The following is a 25212-nucleotide window of genomic DNA, read 5'->3' as shown; positions in this document are numbered from 1 at the left end:
CGCGAGGGAGAACGAGAGGAGCCCGGAGGGCAGCGGGTGCCCGAGAACCACAAAGTCGCCGCGTGCGCCCGCGCGCACCGCGCCTCTGCGTCTCGCGGGCCGCGGGCAAATTGAATCAACACCGCCGGAAGCTTCTCCGCCGGCGCCACGCAAGGTGTGGGGCTCCCGACCGGCGAGAAGGGACCCCGCTGAGGCGGCCCGGCCCTGCCCACGGCCCTCAGGACAAGCCCGGAAGAGGCCGATTTGGACCGGCGGAGCCAAGAAAAGTCTCAAGCGCGGCCCGGCCCCACGCTCCCGAGGTTAAAGGTCTCAAACCCCGAAGCCTTGGCGGACCGAGCGTCGCGAGTTGAATCGATTTCCACGCCTTTATCAGGAGAGTCGAGGGCCAAAATCAGACCAAGAATAAGATTGTGTGGATCAAAGTGCGCAGTTAATCAGAAAGGAAAAACGATTTCTTAACTGATTAGGTTGTGGATTGTGAAAGACCGGCATCAAGTTTTTTTGGCGTGAGCACACGAAGGATGGAGTTGCCCTCAACTAAGGTAAGAAAACTGCAGGTGCAGCAGGTTGTATGGGGAAGATCCGGAATCCAGTTCAGGGCCTTGGAGCCTGATTTGAAAGCGTTTTCCATCCAAGCCGTCTCCGTTGCTACATCCGCCTGAGTACATTTGGACGATGGAGATGCCGGGTCTCGGTGCGCGGCCCCTTCTCACCCCGCGCACATTCCCTCCCACCTCCACCGGGCCCCTCGCACGCTCCCCGGTCACCGGTGACCTTCTCTCCACACGCAGCCACCTCGCAAAGATGCGTCACCAGGCCAGTTCTGAGGTGCTGCCAGGATGAGGAAACTCGCTCGAGACTTGCAGACCCGGCTGGCCTCGCGGGCGCTCGGAGCGTCACCTGCGGGCTCCTTTTTTGGACGAAGCAGGCAGGGAACGACCTTAGGAAAGGATTTCTGGAACGACGGGTGACCCTTCCGGCAGACTCAAGGCCTTCCAGAGCAAAGGGAAAAGGTCCCTCTAGTCAGAAGCAAGGAGAGGAGCTGTCAACTTGCAGCTCCCTGGTGGTCTAGTGGTTAGGATTCGGCGCTTTCACCGCTGCGGCCCGGGTTCGATTCCCGGTCAGGGAAGGAGGTTCTGCTTCCTACGAGGTTTGGCTTTTTCTAACTGCTAACATTCGTTTTTTTCCACGACTGGAGGAGACATGGGGTTAACTGTTTACCGAGAATACATTCCAGAAAGTGAACAGCTAGGTGAAATGTACTATGAATTTAAAACTCCCATATGCGGGGACCACCAAAGTATAAATCCAATTACATGCCCCAAATTGTATGAGACAATTTTCTCCCCCACATTTAAAACCAACACTAGAAATTATCAATCTTTTAGATATGATTTTGAACTTTATTTACCATCAATCTCTTCACACTCAATTTCCCCATAGTCTTTTAAGTCCACAGGAGACAAACTAAAAGAATTCAAGACTCTTTCTCTGTTCTCTTCTGTTTTGGTGTTCACCCTTCCAGGTAAGATAAGTCGCAATAAAAAATGTAAGCCTGGCCTTTTTGCTTGCAGCGGTCTCACTGGTTCTAAATTTTGTGGATATGGAGCTGTAGCTTGGATAGTTTCATGGGTATACTTTACCTTTAGGAACTTCACAGACGTGGTACATCGGAGGATCCCTAGGTCCATCTTTGGAAGTGTTGGCAGAAATAAACACCAGAAATAAAAGTAACAGCTTCTGAAGACCAAAGACTGGTTGGAACCACAGCAGACTTTTTTTGTTGTTGTTGAAGTGTAGTTGATTTACAATGTGGTGTTAGTTTCTGGTGTACAGCAAAGTGATTCATTTATACATATATATACATATTCTTTTTCATGTTCTTTTCCATTATGGTTTATTATAGGATATTGAATATAGTTCCCTGTGCTATACAGTAGGACCTTATTGTTTATCTGTTTTATATATAGTAGTTTATATCCACAGCAGACTTTTTAAGACTAGAGAGGAGTTGTTTTCATAATTTAATTTTCATTTTGATGGCCACTTTATCTATTTTGATGAGGACATTAGTGGAGGGAAATTTCTTTATTGGATCATTAATTTTTCTATATTGTTATTTATCTAAAGGAAACAATAAAAAATTTTACTATAATGGTGATAATAACAATAAAATTTAATAATAAGATTTCACATCTTACATTATTCACATTGATGTAGCTGGCTTATGCTGTCATGTATTGCCCACTGTATAACATTACCTGATGAGTATATTCAAATATGTAGTAATACGTACTATTTTGTATATATTTTACATATAGATAGATAGATAGACAGATAATGCAATTATTTATAATTCAAGAAGGGAAATATAATGGGAAGGTGTTGGTAACCTCTTAGGTAGTGTAGCCCTGAAATTAACTGATTTTATGCCATGTTCTCACATACTTTAGAAGGCTATGCTATAATATTAAAATGACATTCCTTGGCCAGTTTTGTTGCCCATTTCCTGACCCAGCATTAAACACAGGAGGAGTGACAATGGGAAGAAAATGGCCTTTTGATGGACTTACCTAATCTCTCTCTTTTATTATTACTTAGAATAACATCAGAAAATCAAAGGGAAGTATTTATGTAGAAAAGGGACATTCTCTGCTCTTCCTCTTCCCCAACCCTTAATACCCAATGGGGGAGCAAACACTTCTCATTCTTCACAATCCAGGACAGATATTGAGCTTCCTTTTCTAATTGTTGAGGTCACAGTATATTAAAACATCATACCAAAGGGTGTGGTTATTACTGCTGCTTTCTACCTGAGCAGCAAAACTTCTAACCCAACTGGTGTCAGGGAGAGGTTCCAACCATGCATCCGCATTCCATCTGCCTTCTTTCTGGCCCTCTCATAGGACTTGCACCATCAGATTCATTTGGGGAAGTTTGGTAAAGGTTGTTTTGTGCTTAGACAGAAGGAAAAACCTCTAAGACCTCGAACTGACCCTTATGTTCTGGTCTAGTTTACTGGAATTCCATCTACTATGGCACAAGCCCTACCAATGGAAGTTTGTTATTGGTAATAACCAATACACTTTGCTACTTTTCTTTGTGTACATATCTCCCTCAGGGACCCCCCACACCAACCAGCAAACCTAAGTTATTGGCAGGTTGAGATTTGGGAATTCTTTGGTCCTCTAGCCAAACACCACCAATTAAGTGCTCTAATTCCACCATTTTTTTAAATTACACCCACCATATTTTAAACACTTTATTTTGGAAAGTCCAGTTTGTAAGCAATGGAGATTATTACTTTAATGTTATTTCTGTATTTTTCAAATTTGAGCTATAATGGAGATTTCTCATCAAAAAGCATGGAGGCCAGAAGACCGTGGAACAACAATTTTTACTGTAAAACAAACAGGTCAAACTTTGGCAGGAGTTATAAGTCTAGCATGCAGTGGTGGCTTCCATATCAGAAATACAGAGTTCTTTACTTTGTGAGAGAAAGCAGTTTTGGTTTTTTTTGTTTCTGTTTTTTTCTTTTGGCTGCCACAGGGACTGAGAATGGCCAGAGGGATTGATCCACCTAGTTCCAAGTAACTACTTGACAAGCAAGCTACTTGCTTATTGGGGTTTATCAGTCACTCCTGCTAGTAGCAGTCTGATAACGCTGCAGTCAGAGCTGTTGATATTAAAATTTTTGACTCGTCAACCAAGAGGATATTATTTACACGGTGAAACTTTGGACATTAGAGGGTACAGGCACTCATGCTAAACTTTGACCCATCCACTGGTGGCAAACCCCAGGGGAGTTTATCCCATTAGCACTTTTTTTTACACATGACAGTACCCTGAACAGAAGAATCTCCTCTAACACTTTAAGATCATTCATAGTATAAGCATGTAACTCATTAATTTCAATTACACATTTTCACAGCTATGCGTTGAATTGACTTAAAGGCCTCACTCATAACTTTAACTTGGTTTTTCTCTTTAATGCAAGTTGTACCCAAACTCTGTCAGTTGAATTCACACTCTCTTTTGCAGGAACACAGACCAAGGAGTTTAACACTTGCACTTGATGAGTTACAGCAGCAGCCAAGAGACCATTTTACCCCCTTGACAGAAAGTTCAGGAAGTGCAAGGACGTGTGACCAGTCTGTGAGGTCAGTTGGAACAGTGGGAGGCTTCTTATTATCTGAGGTCAGGAGGAGGAGAAGAGAGGGACTGGAGAGCATGAGGGTGGCAGCCCCACAGCAGTAAGCACAGCTCTGCATTTTGGTTTTAAGAGGCTGTCTACTCAGTCTCAACAAATTTTTAGAACAACTAAAACACTGTTTAGGTGACTGTTTTCGATCCTTCCTTGTCACTGCCCAGCCTCTAAATGTTCATTAACTCGTGGGATGGTTGGAGGATCCTTACTCCCTCCCCGCTCCTGCTCATACCCACCACCTGGGGGAGAACATCCTGGGGAGCCTTCTCATATCTCCTAACCTGGCTTACACAGACCCTTCTGTCTTTTCTCCAAGAAGGTACTGTGACCTCACTGGCCCTACCCTGGGCACCAAATTAGTCAGGCAGTCTAGCAGTCCCTAGACAATGGTATAGTGGCAGCTGCTAGTCACACTTCTGTAGAATTGGTCAGTAAGGAGACAACAATCTCAAATGAACTGAAGTAGTTCATTATTTACACACACAGCATAAGCAAATGTAGCACGTTGTCAGCTCCCCACATCCATAATTCCACAAAATCGCACCACACTGGAGGGATCAGATGACAAGAAGACACAAGTGATGGCTTGCTCTGTTACGAAGGAGCCAGTTTCCATGTTACAGCTGAGCGGTTTTACAGCTTGTAGTTGCGCCCTAGGAGGGTGGGGGCAAGGTTGGAAATTTCTATGTCTCACAAAAGCAAGGAGGCAGGTGAGAAACTATCTGCTGGTAGCCTGTCCCAAGGTAGGGAACCTCCTGTAAGAGATCAGTGAGAAATAGCCTTATGATAGCACCTCACAAGACTGCCTATCTTTCCATGTTCCGAGGCATTCAGCCAAGACTTGGGTCAGACTCCAGTTGAGCCTTGCCTATGTGGCCTATGTGGAGAAGTATAAGGTCACCAGAGTACCATACCAGAGCCATTCCCCTCTACCATGAACCTTGAAAATGAGGTTGACTGGACATGATATCTTTGATTTGCACTTTCTTTACATAAGTTCCTTGAAAATGCTGCTCCACTCTTGCCTTGCTTTGTACGTTGGTGCTCATCTAATTCTGTTGCTTTTATAACTTATTTCACAGTTTTGCCTGGCAAGCCTAAGGATGTTTTCTTTATTTTTGTTTGTTTGTTTGTTTTCTTTATCTTTAAAGTCTAAGAGTTTTACTATGATATTGTCTTGGAGTTGATCATCCTGGTTCAGTTTTCCCCGATACCTGATGAGTCCTTTCATTTTGCCTCATCATATAAGTAATCTATCATTTCTTTTTTATAAATCAAGTCCCCTAGTTTGTTCTCTCTAAAGCCTGATTCTTGTATGTAACACATTACAATTTTTATTCAACAAATACAGAGATTCCCAAACAAGTTAAAACAAAATAGTAAAACAACCCTGATGATTTCAACACAGTATGCCAGTTTAAGACTTAAAAAAAAAAAAAAAAAACCCATCAGTTTATAAACAAAATGTAGAAAGACATAATGTCAGAATAAGGAAACCTTTGAATATGAATAATTTATTATTAAAAAGAGAAATGTAGCTGGCTTGAAAATAGGTTAAAAAAACTTAAATTTTAAGCTATTCTTAGGTAAAAAAATTTTGGAAGATTAATCACCAAGTTGTCTTTCTAACACATTAACACCCATTACTTTTAAATGGCAATCTTTCACAGGAGCTTCCTAATGTGTCAAGAGCTATAAAACAAAACCCTATAAACAGTTGCCAGATTCTCAGTTCATTTTCCCTTTAAAAAAATATAATTTTCAGGCTAACACCTGTTGACACACATAATCAGGTACACGGGATCCTTCCCTGTGTTGGGGACAAAAATTCTACCACTGAACCACCAATGCTTCCCTTTTGTTACACCACAGGCAGAGTAATTAGAGTGTCCAGAAAGACCCAGCAGTAGTTCCAAAAGAAGCTTTTTATGGTGCTGACTAATAGCTAACAAGGACACCAGAACAAAAGGTTTTTAATAGGAGACTTATCGTAGACAAAACTATAAATAACAAAATATCTGATTTATCTGATCAGACTCTTAACTCTGAAAAAGATTCTGTCCAACTGCACAACAGATTCTGATAGAAGAACATCAGAAATTCATCCAGGTTCTTTGTTTCTGTTCCTAAATCTTCAATTGTCAACCTCAAACTGTTGCCTGAGAAGGTAAGCTAACTTGTAGGTTAGGTAAGGTACAATTCTAATCCAGAAAAGAAATAGGAATCAGAATCAGAATTACAATTAGAAGAAAGAGGGGGAAAGGGGACAGAATTAAGATAGAGATAGTGAAGAGATCAATTTTGGTTCTTGGAGTTGGTCCTTTGAGGCTATTTTTTTTTTTCGTGAAAGAGTAATGATCAGTCTTACAATAATTATAATAATATGTGTCTGTTTTTTAAGGTGCATAAAACATTTGAATGGGTATATAGTATGAAAAGATTAATATTGTTTGCAATCAATATTTAATTTTTTGGGAGAATTCAATTTCCTAAATTAATAGGCTTTGATTTATTAGCTGTATGAGGCGTAGACTATTTTAAAGAAATATTGATTGTTAAAATATTAGCATGGTGATCTTTTGGTGAAGTTCAAATAGTATAGAGGTTTCTTTCCTCAATCTTCCCTGGGGAAATTAAACTGATGAAAGGACCCTGGGGAGCTCCCCCACATTTTGGGACTTAGGACTTTTTGAAAGACAGGAGCTATGACCTGCAATCATGCTTCTCCTGCTGGGAAGCCAAGCTAGTTCCAGGCTGAGTCATAAACTTGTTTTCAACAAGGAAAACAACCATCACCTTGACCTTGAAGAGCTTTGACTCTATCTGCCCTCTGCTCAACACCCAAGACACACACAAGCTCTGGCCAACATGCTTTCAGTTACCACCTACATCAACCAGATCTAATTTATTCCCACATCCCTTTCTAAACTACAAACCTATACTTCCAACTCACAACTCCTAATTCACAAGTCAGTGCCTCATATGCGTCTTGGAGTCACAAATGCTAAAACTCAACATACCAGTGAGTTCCCTGTCAGCATCAGTGAGTTCCCTGACACCACCCTCTGCCTCAACACTCTGTGATCAGACCCAGGTACGGCATCCCCAAATGAGTAGTATACTGTCCCGTGTTTCAATCCGTCAGTAAAATCATACCCAGACCTCTTCCCATCCCTGCCTAGTACATTTATCCTCACCACCATCCAGCCTGTTGCCCATACCAGATCTTACTATCCTTTTTGGATAGACTCTCTCATCCTCCCAGCACAGAAGTTTATTTCCAGTATAATTAATAAATAGTGCTTAAATTTATAGGATTCTCTACAGATTCACCTCCACTTCATTACTATACCTTTCCTCTATCACCTCTTACCTCCATTAATCTAAGCAGATCAAAAACTGGCCTCCCTACAGCCAGTCTAGTCTACTCCAGGCCCTTTGCCACACTGCATTCTGATTGACCATTCCGTGGCATAAATCTGGACATACCTGTACCTAAATCCACGTCAACCAAGACAGTAGCCAAGCAACAGTAGTCCTCCCTCCCTTGGTCATTAGGGCCCTGGAGACTGTGGGAGGTGCTGCGAAAAGAATTGCAATAGGGGTTTCCCTGGTGGCGCAGTGGTTGAGAGTCTGCCTGCCGGTGCAGGGAACGCGGGTTCGAGCCCTCGTCTGGGAAGATCCCACATGCCGCGGGGCGGCTGGGCCCGTGAGCCACAATTACTGAGCCTGCGCGTCTCGAGCCTGTGCTCCGCAACAGGAGAGGCCGCGATAGTGAGAGGCCCGCGCACCGCGATGAGGAGTGGCCCCCCTTGCCGCAACTGGAGAAAGCCCTCGCACAGAAACGAAGACCCAACACAGCCAAAAGTAAATAAATAAATAAATAAAATTAAAAAAAAAAAAGAATTGCAATAGATCAGCCTCTGAAGTTAGTGGTTTCTGGACTTATGTTGGCTTTAAAACATTTACATATTGGAGAAGCAGAAGTCTCTGACAGGGCTTGGAAATTAGGAAGCAAGGATAAAAATGAGTCACTGTGCTGGTACACCTGGCCTTTTGACTTTTCAGTTTCACCAAGTCAGTTTCCTAGCAGCTGGAGTAAAGGCCACCAAAAGGCCCCTGTAGGAAGTTCTCTGGAGGAAACATTCTGAAACTTGGTCTTACGGGAATTCTTAGTAGTAAAGATCAGAGGTGTCCTAGAAGCACAGAGGTCTTCACACAGGGACAATTTTGGGTTCCTCAGGGGAGAATTTTTATCCTTTAGAGGGAGCTGGGTCCTACCTGCAGTTCTCTTCCATCCCAGACCAAGCTACAGAAACAGTGGGCTGCTTACTGTGCTGGAATCTGTGCAGTCACTGAGTCCAGGGTGTGGACAGGTGGCTCCACTTCTTTGAAGAATCCTGGTAGATGAAGTCCTAGGACCTGCTGTTGGTTGTGGGAGAATCAATCTCATGAATTACTGGATGTGTTATGATCTGTGAAGAACACCTTAAACTAAGAATACTGGTGCTTCAATAGCAAGCATTTTATCTCCCACCTGAGTGACCCAAGTTTGATTGCAGGCCAAAATGTACAACTGTTTTTCTTCTTCTTTGTGCACCATAGTGGCTTCATTACTACCTCTATTAAGTCTTTATTGCAAATGCAAGTCTCATCTTTACAAAGATCCAACAGGCAGGGGCAACACAGTCAGCTGAGGTAAGGGAGGGAAAGAATAAAATGGACAGTGTTTTGGGAACAAAAATTGTTGAAGACCGTTTCTAAACAGTAACGTGACAGCCTTGGGACTGGGATAGGGCTATGATCATGGAAAGATTAGTGCCTGGCATGAGTTACGCAACTGTTCCTCTGGGGTGCATCTTCCAAGGCAGGAAGTAAGTTCTGGTGTGTTGCTGGGACATGTAACATTTGGAGCTAAAATCCTTGCTACACTCATGTGTATAACCTCTGACACCATGACATCACCTACTAACAAATGAGTGTCCTAGAATATGAGGAATAACTTTACTGTGTTTCTGTCTTTGGAAGTTAGCTTTGGAAAAAGATCAGAAGATTTCCCTCCCTTGTCATGCCTATATTATTCTGATTTTCTCTTGTCATGATGCATGTAAATGTATCCCAAGAGATTTGAGGAACATAGAGGAAGTCTCACCCTCTCCTTTAGGTTGCCATTCCATAAACTTTTCTTGAACCTCCTGTTATGTTACACTGGACCAGAAAGATGAGGAATTTGGCCAATAAAGACATTTCTCTCAACAGGTCACTGTACAGGTCACCACAATATCACAAATGGTCAAAATCGTACATTAAGTTAACTTTTGGAACCTAGTATCTGAGAAGTCAATTGTTCATTTTGAATTCTAATTATTTACCTCTTCTAACAGCCTATCAGACAATTACAGTCAACTTAGAGGAATATTCAGAACTTCTGACTTAGGTGGGCACAGCAGATACAGAACAAAATCTGTTTAGAATGAGAGAGAAACGGAAGTGTAGCTCTAGAAAGTGCTAAAGGCAGTCAAAAGCCAATCAGCTTTAACTGCCAACCATTCAATTAACAGTATAACTCCCTAACTGACTGACCACATGGCCAGTCCTCACAGATGAGACTACATCAAGTGGTAATGTGGACAGTTCACCTGCTGAAACAGAGAACATGTCCACCTTATCTCTACTCTGTCCAAATCTGCCAGCTCCAGAAGGCTGAGAGTGCAAGAGAGTGTAAGACCTCTGCTTCTTTGGTACATGCATAGGAAACACAGGAATTTAGGGGATAGCCAAACAATAAGGATGGGGAAATTGGCCTCACCAGTTTTGGTGTTATGAAGAGACAAAATTAAGAGGGAGGAAGGGATAATGTTTGAAGTTCTGTGGGGTGGTGGAAGACTATTCTGGTCCAAATACCTCCTGCTATTGGCCCAGTGATAAGTGAAGCAGTTGGCATCAGAGAAGCCACATAAATGGGCATTTGATTTACTATGGGAGGCAGAGACGAAAGAGCAGCAGAAAGCTGGACAAGAGCAGGCAAGGAGTTTGGCACTACCATCCATCCATCTGCATGCCAGAGACAGTGTCATCCTGGGTTTTTCCCTACAGTCTCCCCTGACCCTGGACAGTTAATAACCTAAGGTTCGCCTAGGGAAGAAATTCTGAGGGCAGGCTGTGGCATGGGAATCATCCTAAATTACAACATGACTGTAATTACACACACAAATTTTAAAGATAAGGTATCTTTAAAGATTTATTAGTTTATTATGCCTTTATAGTTGGAGGGTGAAGAAGGAAATATCAAAGTTCTTTGTCTAACAAAATGACTCATGGAGATTAATTTATATATCATTACCCGTAATAACCAATTAGCATAAAAGGCAATTAGAAATGGATGGTTGTATTCCACAAGAGACATATTCTGAAGTCATGTTTTTTGCCTTAAAGTCTATTAATGTAGCTACATTTTGGTTAATATTTTCAATAAAGCTTCTTTTTTCTCCTTTTGTTTTCAACCTTTCTGTCACTTTATAGTTTTGGTATATCTCTCAAATACAGCATATAGTTAATTTTTAAATCCAGCCTAGCAATATTTATTTTCTACTGTATAACCTGATCTCCTTAAATTTATGTAATTGTTGATATAATTAATTTAAAATCTATCAGCTTTATCTTTTTCTATTTGTCCTCTTTGTTCTGTGTTTCTATTTCTCTCTTGAGATTTTTTTAATTGGTTATCTTTTAAAACTATTATAACATTATGTTTTTTATTGTTTTATATATACTTTGCTTCAATTTTTTCCTTCTAAATTTTTAATTGTACTTCACTTTGTTTCTATTCTTTTCATGATTAGTTTAAAAATTACAATCTTAATCCTTAGTTTATCAAGCATAGTAATAATTATGACCCTTACCGTCATACTGAACAGTATAAAGACCTTGGGATACTTTTATTCCATTTAGTCTCACTCTGCATATATTCTGTTATCATTTGTTATAGTTCTAAGCATTTTTAAACCCCAGAAGACTTTTTATGTATTTTTATATGGCCAATGTTAACTGAGATTTATCTATGTATTTACTATTTTTCTCTTTTTTTGTGTCTGTCTTTCCATGTGGAATCATTTTCCTTCTACTTGAGAAACATCGTTTAGAGATTTCTTTTGTGTGGGTCCCTGGTGAAGAGCTGTTTCAGCTTTTTTTCTCTGAAAGAGTCTTTATTTTTCTTTAATTATTGAAGACTATTTTTATTAAGTATAGGAGTCTAGAAGCAGTTACTATCAGAACATTGAAGATATTTGCATTTGATTTTTGTTTTTCAAAAGTCAGTCAATAGTCTAATTGCTGCTGATTTTAATGTAACCTCTCTTTTTTCTCTGGGTGTTTGTATAATTTTTGTCTTTGTTTTTGATTTTCTGCAATTTTAGTGTGGTCTCTCTAGTATTGATGTCCCTTTATTTACCTCGTATGGAATTGGTTGGCCTTCTAGAATCTGTTGGTTTGTGTGTTTCATGTTGTCTCAAACATTACTTCTTCTAATATTACCTTTACCCTGTTTTCTCTCTCTTCTACTTCTGAGACTAACTAAAAAATAAGGTAGACCTTCTCACTCTATTTGCTATTTTTTCACTTATGTTTATGTTTAATGTTTAATATTACTGTTTTTCTTCTTGTTCTACATTTTTAATTTTTTCTTCTTCCCGATCTACCACTTTACTAATTCTCTTTTCAGCTATGATTGCTCTCCTGTTAAATTCTTCCACTAAGTTTTAAATTTTAGTTATTTTTATTTTGTTTCAGAATTTCTTTTTTTTCTACCAAGTGAAGAAAACGTTTCCAGGAAGAGGGAAGGATCAACTGTTGTTGATAGATTAGATAAATGTTGATAGATACATAAATGAAGGTAAGAATTGACCACTGGATTTAGCAAAATTAGTCATTGGTGACCTTGCAAGAGCAGTTGCAGGGGAGTGATGGGGATAAAAGCATGATTTTAGTAAGTTCTAGATCAGAGACTGAATATGCAAATAGACAATGGCCAGATAACAAAAATAGAACTCTGACCCACAATTTGTAGTAACCAGACTAGAAAACCGACCCATTATCTACACTAACCAGTCCAGGAAGTCAACCTACTATCTATAAGTCAGAGTTGTAGAAAGTCAACCATTTTCTCAGCAAACAATCCAGGAAGCCAAACAAAAACCCTTGTAATAGCCCCAAATGGCCAGGACTTGATTAATAACTGACAGCTTCTTTAATTTTTGTCCCTGCTTCCGACTTAGGACCAACCAGAGAAGGCCAAAAATGCACCTTTAACCAGTCATATAGGACATCCTACTTCTACAGCTGGATTCTGGAAGCTGTTAGCTTGCCTACAGCTTCCCCATGCCAACAGCCTCCAATCACAGCATACCTGAAGCCTTCCCTTTTTGCCATAAAGCTTTCCCACTCTTCTGCTTGCCTTTGAGTCTCTACTAAACCCAAAGGATGGTGGCTGACACCTTTGCTACAGCAAGTTCTGAATAAATAGCTTTAGCTTATTCTCATTTGGATGGGTTTATCATTTTAGAATTTCTGTTTGACTCTTCTCTAAGGCCATTCTGTCGCTTTTTATAGTTTCCATTTTGTGGTTAAAATGTTAAACCAATAAAAAAAAACAAAATGTTTCCCCTTCTGCATGAAAATTTGACCTTTAATTAACCTTCTAGGTCTGTTTTCCTGGCATCTTATAAGGGTGAAATATCAACTATATTACTAAAATACATTGCATGATATAAAAAAAAAAAAAAAAAGGACTCCTGATTGACACCTGGACTTGGAAAAATAAGCATCTGGTGAGAAGCTATACTTTGAGCTTCCTTGAATGCAGTGACTCTTGTAACTTGCATAAACCTTGCATGGACACTGGAACCTACGTTATTGTTACCTGAAAACTGGGTTCACCTCTTGGTGAGTGTTGAGTCAAAAGACACAACCAAGCTAAAGATTGAGAGAAGGAACGGTTTGTTACTTGCAGCAAGTAAGGAGAATACCGGGGATCCTTCCCAAAGCAGTGTCTCCCCTCCCAAGACAGCAAAATTGGAGAAGTTTTAAGCTAAGGGTATAGGCATATTCTATAAAGGAGGTTGGGCAGCCAACAGGATCCAAGCTTTAGTTTACTGAAGTCAGGTAGGTCAGAAAAGGCCAACCTCATCATCTCTTAGGTTCCTGTTGAACTGGTGGTTGAGCTTGGGGGGTAGGGGGGTGGTAGGGGGTGTTAAATTCTGCAAATCAGCTCAAGAAAGTGCTTCAGGCTAGTCTTTACCATAGGAACAGAACTGGGAGTCTTTCCACAGATTTATTATCTTTGCTATTGTTACTTCTCTTGCTTGATAACAGTTTGTTCTTTTGTTCCCTTAAGATCATGATTACTGAGACCTGTTCAAGGGCAAGCAGTGTGGCCAGGCTTAGATCACAAAATGGCTTAGGCCAAAAATGGCTTCTATTATGTCAAGAAAGCCATGCCTGGTTTTCTTTCTCCAGGGACCCCCCTACCCTATCTGCTTACACTGTGAAGTTTTTGCAAGAGATACTGGTTCCTGGGACATGGAGTTTCAAAGCCAGGGTGGCTCCACTATATCTTTTTCTCTTACACCTCACTCTTCATCTGTCCTGGAATGGAAAGTGAGGGGCAGAGAACCAAGATAATATCTCCTGGGTGGCAGTGCAGACTGCTGCAAGGACTACTCCCACAGAAGAATAATGCCTGAGGCTGCCCTGCCAGGAAGCTGTAGTTCTTATCTTTTATCTTTCTGAGTAGACTGGTGCCATGTGTGGCCTATGAAAGTCTTGTGATTCTGAATGTTTAGTTGAAGCTAAGAAAACTCCCTAATAGGCAAAATTCTTCTAAATTTTCAATTAAAACAAAATTTTTTATTGAGGTATAAGAGATACACAACATTATATTAGTTTCAGGTGTACAACATAATGACTCAATATTTGTATATGTTGCAAAATGATCACCACAATGTCTAATTAACATTGATCACAGAATTTTTTGTCTTATGATGAGAACTTTTAAGATTTACTCTCTTAGCAACTTTCAGATATGCAATACAGTACAATTAACTATAGTTGCCATGCTATATGTTACATCCCCATGACTTATTTTATAATTGGAGGTCTGTGCCTTTTGACTCCCTTCACCCATTTGCCCATCCCCCACTCTCCACCTCTGGCAACCACCAGTCTGTTCTCTGTAACTATAAGCTCCGTTTTTTTTTTTTCTATTAAGATTCTACACAGAAGTGAGATCACATGGTACTTGTCTTTGTCTGACTTATTTCACTTAGTATAATGTCCTCAAGGTCTATCCATGTTGTTGCAAATGGCAAGATTTCATTCTTTTTTATGGCTGAGTAATATTCCTCTGTGTGTGTGTGTGTGTGTGTGTGTGTGTGTGTGTGCACTGAATTTTCTTTATCCATTAATTTGTTGATGGACACTTATGTTGTTTCCATATCTTGGCTATTGTAAATAATGCTGCAGTGAACATGGGGGGTGCACGTATCTTTTTGACTTAGTATTTTCAGATTTTTCACTTGTTTCATGAACAATGTAGACATCATTGTTTACAGTCTTTATGATAACTCCAATATCTCTATAATTTCAAGGGTCAGTTTCTGTTGCCTGAAGTGTCTGCTGGTCCTCATGCATAGATCTAATTTCTTTGTTTTCATTATCTTTGAATATGTGCTACATGTTGTATCTGAAAAAACAGTTTTGTAATAATTTGAGACTTACAGTGAAGGCTTTCCTGCCAGGCACCTGGGAACACTCCCAGCCTAGAACAAGCTTAAACCAAGTAAAATGTGTGAAAGATGCTCTAAAGTTAATTGTATTACAGAGGGGATGTTTCATTTCTAGTTCACCTTCATCCTAAGATTATAGCCTTTGGGGTCCTAGCTTTTTATAGGAATGCATTTCTGGTAGACACCCCAACTTATGCAGAGCCTGATCTTTTATTTCTGCTCTATTAGCCACAGGAGGCTGTCACACCAAATTTGCAGGATCAGGAAGTGCCCTTAGCAAAAAGTGTGGCTTCTATTCTTGTTTATGTCTCTGGCTTCCAGTTTTTCCTTACTTTAGACCTGGTGATTATCGTCTAATTATGACCTTAATGCATTTAAGAATACGTTTTCTGTATTTTATCCAGCACTTATTTGTTTTCAGAAGGAAGGTTAATTTAAATATTATAGCTACTATTACCAGAAATGTATCATCAACTTTTAAAATATACTAAATGCCTCAAAAAATAAGGTCATGTTTTACTGCTATGGCTCTGACTTAAATCTAAGTTGCTAACACCACAAGATGGAGTACAAATCACAGTTCAACCATTGTAAAAACTATCAGGCCACTACAAATAGAGATTTTATTACAGAAAATTACTACAGAATTTTTTTTCCCCTCTTTTTCTTAACTCATTCCAGCCATCAGTCTATTCTGGGCCATGCAATCGAAGGCTTCAGTCTCAAAATCTAACTTTTTTTCCCTATGGATCCCCCAGATGGCAATCCTATACATGTCAGACTTTACTTTGGATAAGAAAATCAAGTCACATCATTTAAAATTAAACTGTTTATTTTTATTATGTAATTAGAAGAGTATAGTAGACAGATGCACATGTATATGTTGGCTAGAAATTGAGATAAGTTTTCACAAGTGAGAATCAAGAATGCCACCATAGAACCATCGGCCTCAGCTTCACTTGTCTGAATAAGATGGCATAGCCTAGTTTCACCACAACTGAGAGCACACTATTTGGCATCTTCCAGTGTCCTTGAAGTTTTTAATTACCTGCCAGAGGACAGGCCATGTAGAAATAACAAATGGTGCCAGGTTCCAAGTGCCTTCAAGTGACAGAAATAAAAATTTAAATAAACAGAAGCTGAGTCTGCAAAGGAAAGTGGCTCTGCTGTCAAAGGATTCTAGAGTATAAAAGTAGAGGGTTTACTTAGGATTTCAAGGAAGCGATAGAGAAATCTTCACCAGTTTTTATCCTTGAGATCCTTTTGGTGGTTGTGACCCTACAGTGGGATAATCCTAGGATCGTTTCCAACCATAAGGATATCTTAGGACCCAAGAAACCTAATTTCTGGCAATTCTGACTATCATAAAACCTATTCAATAAGTCATTATCTAATGTTGTATCTGGAAATTGTTATTACTATTGTTTCCTATTTGAATGGTCATCTCATTTCCTGCTTCAAAATGATATCTAGAAATAATGGCTTAGGACCACATTCTCAATTTTTAGGTGAAAAGTAGTCTCTGGAGACATCAGACACAATAAAATACTCCCTTAAATGACAGTGAAGTATATGGATTGGGAATCAGGAAAGCAAGAGTGTTCTCTTAGGAGATAGAGAAATTGATAGAGCAATTGAAATTATGCCATCCACCCCTTATGTGCTATGTAGGAGGGAAATTCTTGCCTTACCTAACCAGTAGATGGAGCTACCAAGATGAAAAATAAATTTTGATCTGGTTCAGTTCTTTTCTGACCCATATGCTCTTGAAAATTTGAAAACATTTCACTCTTTTTTCTTTTTGTGTTTCAATGTAGATAGTTTCTTTTGATTTATCTTTAAGTTCATTTTTAAGTCAAAATCTTTCAAATATTGGCAATTTCATATGGCTCAATATAATAGATTAACCTAATGGGCAAAATTCAGATTTGCTTATACACAGCTTAATGACATTTTTTTTTAAAAAAGACTTTACCAACTTACTTGCATTGACAGTGTGTAAAAGTATCCATTTTCTTTCATTCTTTCCAACCTGATATTATCAATAAGTTTTACAAACCTGAAGAGGAGGTTGTGGGAACTCAGGGGGCAGTCTTGTGGGACTGAGCCCTTACCATGTGGAGTCTGCGCTTTGAGTAATTAGTATCAGAATTGCTTAATGTGCGGGGAAAACTCATACATTTGGTGTCAGAAGTGTTGTGAGCAGAGGAAATAATTTTTTTCTTTTAATATGTGTGAAGGAAAAACCACCCTTAAACTCATTTATCTTGGGGAAGAGGGGGTGCCACAAATCTGACACTGGAAATGGCCTTTCCCCATGTGAGTCTTCTGAACTGAACCAACTGCCATCTATTTGAGCTAGGATAACAATATTCCTAACCAAAACGGGGAGAATAGTGATATGATCCCAGGAAGTCCTTGTACTCCTAGATGTCTAATCTTATCTATTTCATTTGGTCTTATAGTTCATAGTTTTTGAAACTGTAGAGACAGAACTGAAGACTGGGCCATGTTTGGGGCAGTGATGTCTCTAAGATCAAAAGAACCAAGACTTGGATCTAGAAGTGAGTAGTGGAAAGGGAAAGTATATGGTTGTAACTTAAGAACCATCTCAATCCTCCCTGAGTTAGTATTTGTCATCCTCTTACTTATGCTGCTCCTAAGAGATTCCATTCAAGCCTCTGTGGCTCAGCAGTGGGCACAAACATAGCTCTTCTCCTTCCAGGAATAGTGTTCAACAGAAAACCTTGACATAAACCATGCACTGTGTCTATATTATGCCATCTTCATGGAGTCAGGTGAGAAGGCCAGAGGATCCAATCTGAAATGCTGTGACTTAAACAGGGTCTTTATTGAGTTCTACTGTAATATCTTAAATTATAGCTGTAAAAAGAAAAGCCTCCCTATGTCCCTTTTGACAACAATAAGGCTGTGCTTACCCTCTGAAAAGTCAGAAGAAGATTAATACAACATTTACTGTTACCAAACCAAATGAGTTCGCTCACCCGCACGCAGTAAAGCCAATCTACTGACACCGGGTTGTGGTGAAGGAAAGTGCACCATTTATTGTAAGGCACCAGACAAGGAGTCTGGGACAGCTAATGCTCAAAAAACCTGAACTCCCCTATGGGTTTCAGGGAGACATTTTTAAAGACAAGGGGAAGGAGGGGGGTCTCAGGGTATGTGATCAGCTCGTGCACAATTCTCTGATTGGTTGATGGTGAGGTAACAGGGCTGTGTCACAGGGGTTAACATTATCAATCCTCAGGCTCCAGTAGCTCTGGGGGCTACAGTGCTCATGGTCATCAAGTAGTTAACTTCTTCCATTTGGTGGGGGTTTTAGCATCTGTAAAACAACTCAGGAAATGTGCGTCAGATACTGTTATCTACGTACTTCAGAGAAAAACTAAAGATTCTGTGACTGCCATATCGCCAATTTACTGTTTAAATTCTTATCAGTTCTCCTGGCCCAACTGCTATTTTTGCCACTACATGTTCACATCCTTTCAATCATTAACTCTTGAGCCAGGCTTTTGTGACTGAGGGGAGGCCTGGGAAACTACAGCTTTTCTACAAAAAGGAGACAGGCAGAGGACAAGGTGGTGAGGGGTCTGTCCCAGGAAAGTTCTATAGGGTCCTGTTCTGTTACGTGCTAAAGAATTTGGAGCTCATTTCTGAAGATGACAAGGAGCCACCGAAGAATGTTAAAGGGGGAGTGAGTGACTCTCCCACTTACCAGCTGCGTGGCTCTGGGAAAGCCATCTCACCACTGTGAACCTGAGTCTCCTAATGGGTAAGATAGGGATAGACGCCTGTCGTCTGGGCTGATGGCAAAGAATGAACTGGCTCATGACCATGAGGCATCCAGCTCAGCCCTGGTATGCAGCAGCTTCTGGGCAGCAGATCAGATTCTGTGTGATCCCTCCCCGCAGAGAAGAAGCTTTAAGGAGGCCAAGCAGGGCTGTTCTGTGGCCCAAGGTCCCTGGTGTGGGATTTGTGGGTGAACACCTTTGAGCAGACTTCCTTCTAGGGCACTGGGAGGACTCCTTTGAGGCTGTGCTTGCTGTGCTAACTTATCTCTTGGAGCAGCAGAAGCTGAAACCTTTCTTTTTTTAACACAGGAGAACTCTTAGCTTGGGGTTGGAAACCATCTGCTTTCTTCTATTGGTGAGCTGCAAATTCTAATGATTATAATCTATTAAATACTTACAGAGCACCTATTAATACCTGGAATCTTCTGGCTACTGGAGATATGTCAGGAACCAAGACAGACAAATTTCTGCCCTCATGGGCCTTTCATTCTAGTGGGAAAGGCAAATAAAATACAAGTAAAATGAAACTAACAAAAAATTTTTGGTGAGTTGTAATGAGTGCCTTGATGGGAAAAACAAGGATCTGAGTGAGAGAAGAATCAAAGTAGAAAGTCAGGGAAGACTACACTGAAGAGGGGACATTGGAACTCAGACCTAGAGGAAGAAGAGGAACTAGGGTTGCAAATAAGGGAGGGACTAGGAGGAAGCTTTCTGGGTGGAGGGTAAAGCACATGCAGAGGCTGGGTGGTGGGGAGGGGCTTGGTCTGGGATGGGAATTGAAAAGCACCAGTGTGCCTGCAGCAAGGGGAGCACGGGGGAGGGGGACTGGACATTCGGAGAGACAGTTTGGCTACATATCACAGGAGTTAAGAGCGCAGGCTTGGGGAGTGAATCATATTTTCTCTGCCGCTCATTAGCTATGTGATCTTGGCCATGTCACCAACCTTTCCAAACCTCAGTTCTCATCTGGAGAATGGACTCAAAAGGAATACCTGCCTCCTAGGAATATTATGGCTATAAATGAGTAAATACTTAGCAGAGTGCCTGGCACATAGTAAGTGTCCCACTCTTGTTAACTATAATTATTATTAATAAGTGGAGGGTGGGTTGGAGCCAGACAGACTTGTGTTGAAACCTGGCTCTGCTGCATGATTGCTTTGTGCCATAGGCAAGTAAGCCTCCATGTCTTCTGTTTCCTCATCCATAAAATGGACTTCATATTCCTATCCTGGGTGGGGGTAGGTTATTATGGGGATTATATGAAGTGATTTAAGTGCAGCCATCCTGAAGGTAGGAGCCAACCTCTCAAGGTCTTTTAATTATTTTAAAGTATTTTCCCGAATATATCCAGCCTCTTTTTAAACACTCAAAAAAGAGACAGACAAAACCTTAATGAGGGAGTTCCCAATGCAGGGGACACGGGTTCAAGCCCTGGTCCGGGAAGATCCCATGTGCCACGGAGCAACTAAGCCCGTGCGCAACAACTACTGAGCCTGCACTCTAGAGCCCGAGAGCCACAACAACTGAGCCCGCGCGCCACAACTACTGAAGCCTGCGTGCCTAGAGCCCATGCTCCACAGCAAGAGAAGCCACCGTAATGAGAGGCCCAAGCACCACAACTAGAGAAAGCCCACATGCAGCAACAAAGACCCTATGCAGCCAAAAAACAACAAAAAACAAAAAACAGGGAGGGCTCATTTGACTTGGAGTTTGTTTTTACCAGCTATATCACTGATTTGCACATATGTGAGTATTCCTATCAGTTTAAAAGCATATATACATACACCTGGATATGTTTGCCTTTCTGTGTGTTTGTCTTAGTATGTGTGATCCCATTAACAAATTAGTCAGGAGTTAGAGTGTATTCGTTTCTTATTGCTGTGTAACAAATTACCATAAATTTAACAGTTTAAAACAACATACATTTATTATCTTTCCATGGGTCAGGAGTCTTGGCACAGCTTGGCTGCGTGCTCTGCTGAGGCTGCAGTCAGGGTGTTGACTGGGCTGTGTTCATTCCAGCAGCTCTTCCAAGTGCCCATGGTCATTGGCAGAATTCAATTCCTTGTGGTTGTAGGACTGAGGTCTGCACCTTTTCTGCTGGAGGCCAGTCTCATTTGCTGGAGACCCCCTGCCATGTGGCCCTCACAAAGGCCCTCTTAACAACATGTCAGCTCATTTCTTCAAAGCCAGCAGAAGTCTCCTGCAGTCCAGTCAGCTAAGACAGTCTCATATAATGTAACATCATCATGGGAGTGACATCACATAACCTTTATCATATTCTGTTGGTTACAAGCAAGTCATAGGTTCCAGCCACACTCAAAGGGATTATACAAGAGTGTGACTCATTGGAGACATCTTAAAATACTGCCTACCACATAGAGTAAGCTATTTTTGTCCCAACCAACTTCTGAGATCTGGAAAGGAAAGATAAAAAGGGGCTGTGTGCATGGCTGCCGGTAAAGATTACTTTTCTTCCCAGCAAAGCTAAAGATATTTGAGGAATGGGAGATAGGCCTCAAATTCAGCACAGCTCTGAAGTTGGAATGTTACAAAGAGAAAAAAGATAAGCCCCTAGGGTCCAGCTTTGGCTTCCTTGTACCTCTGCCACCATATACACATGTTTTGGGTCCACATTTTCCAGATTGGCTACTACTCCAGGTCTCGCAGAGTCTTCACTGAAGGGGAACCTCTGGCCTTGACGTGTCATGGATGGAAGAATAAGCTGGTGTACAATGTACTTTTCTACCAAAATGGCAAAACCTTTAAGTTTTCTCCTCAGAATTCTGAATTCACCATTCTGAAAACCAATCTGAGTCACAGTGGCATCTAGCACTGCTCAGGCATGGGAAGGCATCGCTACACATCAGCAGGAGTATCTATAACTTTATAAAAGGTATTGTATCTGAATAGTCATAGAGCTATAGTTTTAAGAACCAGAGTAAACATCATAAATTATCACTTCAATTTACAAGTGAAGAAACTGAACTCCAGAGAGGTAAACCGCCTTATGAAGGCCACACAATGACCAGTGGCCGGACTGGGATCAGAACTGAGGTCTTCTGGGTCCTTGTTCATTGCTCTTTCCAGTACAGTACTGTGCCACATCAGTAATTCCAGGAGCTAATGTCAAGGCCATGGCATAGTGAGAATCCATTTCTTCAATTTTATTTTAGTTGCAAGGAGTGGTGACTCACTCAAGGTAGGTAGGAGAGTTATTAGAAAATAACTCAATGGAATCTCATAAAAGCTCCATAGCCAGGAAGACATTAGGATGTGGTTATACTTTCTGTCTATCTCTCAAGGACCCCGTGGCCTCTCTGGTTCCACTTCTCTCTGAACATCTGCTAACTAAGCAGTTTCCTCTGTCCCAGTTTGCATGTGGCCCTTGTTGTTACTCTGTCATGGCCTTTTATCTTAGTACTCATAACCACTAGCAACTTTTTTCTGTCTGAAAAATAGTTCATTCCTATGGGAAAGAAATTCTTGCCCCAGAATATTTATTTATTTAGCCACACTGCGTGACTTTCGGGATCTTAGTTCCCCGACCAGGGATCGAACCTGGACCCCCTGCAGTGGAAGCGCGGAGTCCTAACCACTGGGCCGCCAGGGAATTCCCCTAGATTATCTTTTGAGGTAGAAACAGAAGTAATGAGTCACTGAACTGGCTAGTGTAGGGGTCAGTGTCCACTCCTGGTCAACCATTACCAAAGGGCATGGTCATATAATAACATGGCTATTCAGGGAAGCATGGACTGTGTAGAGGTGTTCTCCCCAGTAGAATAGGGGCAAACTGTCAACTGTAAGTACATCTATGAGGAAACCCCAAATGACTCTCTGCTAGAAGTGGGGAAAATTATGTCTTATAGATGCATTCTCTAGGGGCAGGTTTCCCAAAGGGGGTGGGAATGTATCTTCTATTAGAAAACAAACAAACAAACAAAAAACCTTGACACTGAAGCAGGCCACCCTATCCCTATCAACTTTTTCTTTAGAGCTCTTTCCAGCCCCAGTGCTGAGACCATCCTTGTCATTCCCCCTCCTAGAGGGGAATCTGGTCAACCTGAGCTGTGAAACAAAGTTGCTCCCACAAAAGCCTGGTTTGCAGCTTTACTTCTCCTTACTTCCCTTGTGGGAAGCAAGACACTGATGAGCAGGAACATATCCTCTGAATACCAGATACTACCTGCTAAAAAAGAAGACTCTGGATTATACTGGTGTGAGGCTACCACAGAAGATGGAAATGTCATCAAGCACCGCCCTGAGTTGGAGCTTCAGGTGTTTGGTGAGTGAGAATGATGGGAACTGACTGGCACATGAGGAGATGCTCCCTTAACTCCTATGGGACTAAGTTCTCATGACACCTTTTTCACGGCTTAGCCAGGAAAAACCATGAACAGGTCTTTCCACTCTTGATTCAAAACTTCAGCATTCTCCTCATAAACTTCCTTAAATTTCCTTCGCTTTCTTTTTCTTTGTTTTCTTTCCTTCCTCCATTTATTTCCATCCTTTTGTCCTTCCTTCTTTATTTTCTCCTGCCTTCTCTCTCTCTCTCCCACTCCCTCCCTCCCTCTTTCTCCTTCTCCCATTCTCCTCTCTCTCCTCCTCTCTCACCAATAATCTAATCAACAATATACTGACTTCCTCCTATCTGTTGTCATAGGTATGGGGATATAAAGACATTGGGGTGCAGTTTTTACATCAGGGAGCTCATACCGTAAATTAGTGCAATAGGGATTTTGTGGCTTGCACATAAATACTTGCCCAGGTATCTCTATATGGCTGAGGTGGAGGGATTGTGAGCTCCAGAACAAAGACTGTTTGGGAAAAAAAGTTTATCTTCAACCTAAATTCTAATGATTAAATGGCATAGAAATAGCAGTTGTCTCTGAAACTAGGGAGTAAGTCCACCGGCAAGGCCCTGGCAGTTAAGCTCTTAGGAGGAGCCCACCGCCTGTCTGTAACCATATAGCCCAGCTGGAGCTCCCTCCTGCCCCTAAAATTACCAGTGTCTGCCCTGGGTACAGACATATCAGGTCTCAGCCAACCTTCTCTTCTAAACATAACTCAGCCAGATCCCTCTGGTTTCTAAATAGCATTTACTCTGTCATTTTCTTTTGCAGGCCTCCAGTCACCTACTCCTGTCTAGTTTCGTTTCCTTTTCTATCTGGCAGTAGGCATAATATTTTTGGTGGACACTGTTTTCTGTGTGATAATACATAAGGAACTACAAAGAAAGAAAAAGTGGAATTTAGAAATCTCTTTGGGTTCTGATCATGGGAAGAAGGTAACTTCCTACCTTCAAAAAGATAGATATTTAGAAGAAGAGCTGAAATGTCAGGAACAAGAAGAACTGCAAGAAAGGACACACCAGGAGAAGCCCTGGGAGGGTAGGCAGTGGCAGCAGCGCAGTGGGTCCCCACAGATTTAGACAGTCCCTACCCCTCTTCTCTGTGTATAAGCGCAGGCCACAAACATCCAAAAGTTGAAAAACGCTAGAACTGTGAGTCCCATGGCATCTAACTCTTAAATAAAGCAAACAAATGAGGTGACTTCAATGGAGATAAACTTGAAAATTTGGTAATCAGGGATGATTTGAAGTGAGACCTACTCTAAAGAAATTTTTTGAAAACTTGGAAGTCAAGTCTAGCCTGATTATCCTATTAGGGTAGTCTGAGCAATAATTTATTTCTGGGGACAGGGTGGAAAGGTAAGTGTGTGTATATGTAAGAGATTAAGACAGAGAAAGAGAGACAGAATGAGAGGGAGAGAGGGAAACAGTAAGAGAGGGAGGATATGAGGGAGACAAGAGGGAATAGTATAGGAGGAAACATAACCCACAAATGGTTCTGAGTGACTGAGAATGAGGGAACTCACACCTCTGGGTGCTCAGGATGATTCTTTCATGGCTTTTCTCTTTAGCACACTGGCGTCCATACATCTTACAGAGATACAAGGGAGTAACTCATGATGAGAAATGAGTGCATTATTTTTGCCCTTTCATTTGAGGTTTTCTCATAACCTCTCTGTGTACAGAGACACCAGGGGTCCTGCTTATCTGTCCGAGTCTCCTGTCCCATATGAAGGCAGAATGTAACCACTGCTTTCCTTAATAAATTAAACCCAGCTCTCCAAGTATGGCACTGCACATGGGGGAGGGGCAGTGATATCATAAAGCCCCAGCTCCTACTTCCAGAGTTATTTTACCCTCTGATTTTATAGATGATTCAAGATCTACTACTCTCCCACTTGGACAAAATATTTTCCTGTTACTCTATAACACAGCTGAGAAAAAAATGAAATATGTGAATAAGACTTTGCTAAAGCTTAGGAAAAAACAGAAAGGGTATAAACAAACCTAGCAACATAATTCTTAGATTATTTGGTTTAATAAAATGTAGCTTATCTGCCA

General features: G+C 41.1%; 2 protein-coding genes across 5 annotated transcripts in view; one reads left to right on the top strand and one right to left on the bottom strand.

The window, feature by feature from the left end:
* The window catches only part of LOC309629434 (histone H2B type 2-F), a 65187-nt gene that overhangs the window by 15747 nt on the left and 24228 nt on the right, over positions 1 to 25212 (bottom strand). The window contains exon 3 of one of the 4 annotated variants that reach the window (XM_082393442.1): positions 8544 to 8632. The exons of 2 other annotated variants lie outside the window; for them this stretch is intronic. The gene's annotated coding sequence lies outside the window, so the exon portion shown is untranslated. Of the gene's footprint in view, positions 1 to 8543; positions 8633 to 25212 lie in introns of those variants that run through there. One more of the 4 variants, XM_082393443.1, reaches the window with a different exon arrangement.
* Positions 21250 to 23297, top strand: FCGR1A (Fc gamma receptor Ia; the record flags this gene model as incomplete). Its single annotated transcript, XM_082346279.1, is given in 7 exon segments — positions 21250 to 21259; positions 21445 to 21466; positions 21468 to 21630; positions 21634 to 21687; positions 21690 to 21696; positions 22796 to 22926; positions 22929 to 23297. Coding segments are annotated over 7 exon segments (552 nt in total). The 3' UTR covers positions 23094 to 23297.

Source organism: Balaenoptera borealis (genome assembly GCF_965194805.1).
Source record: "Balaenoptera borealis genome assembly, chromosome: 1".
In the NCBI taxonomy this organism is placed as follows: Eukaryota; Metazoa; Chordata; class Mammalia; order Artiodactyla; family Balaenopteridae; genus Balaenoptera; species Balaenoptera borealis.
Note: the sequence above shows the minus strand (reverse complement) of the source record. Positions and strands in the feature narration are given on the sequence as shown.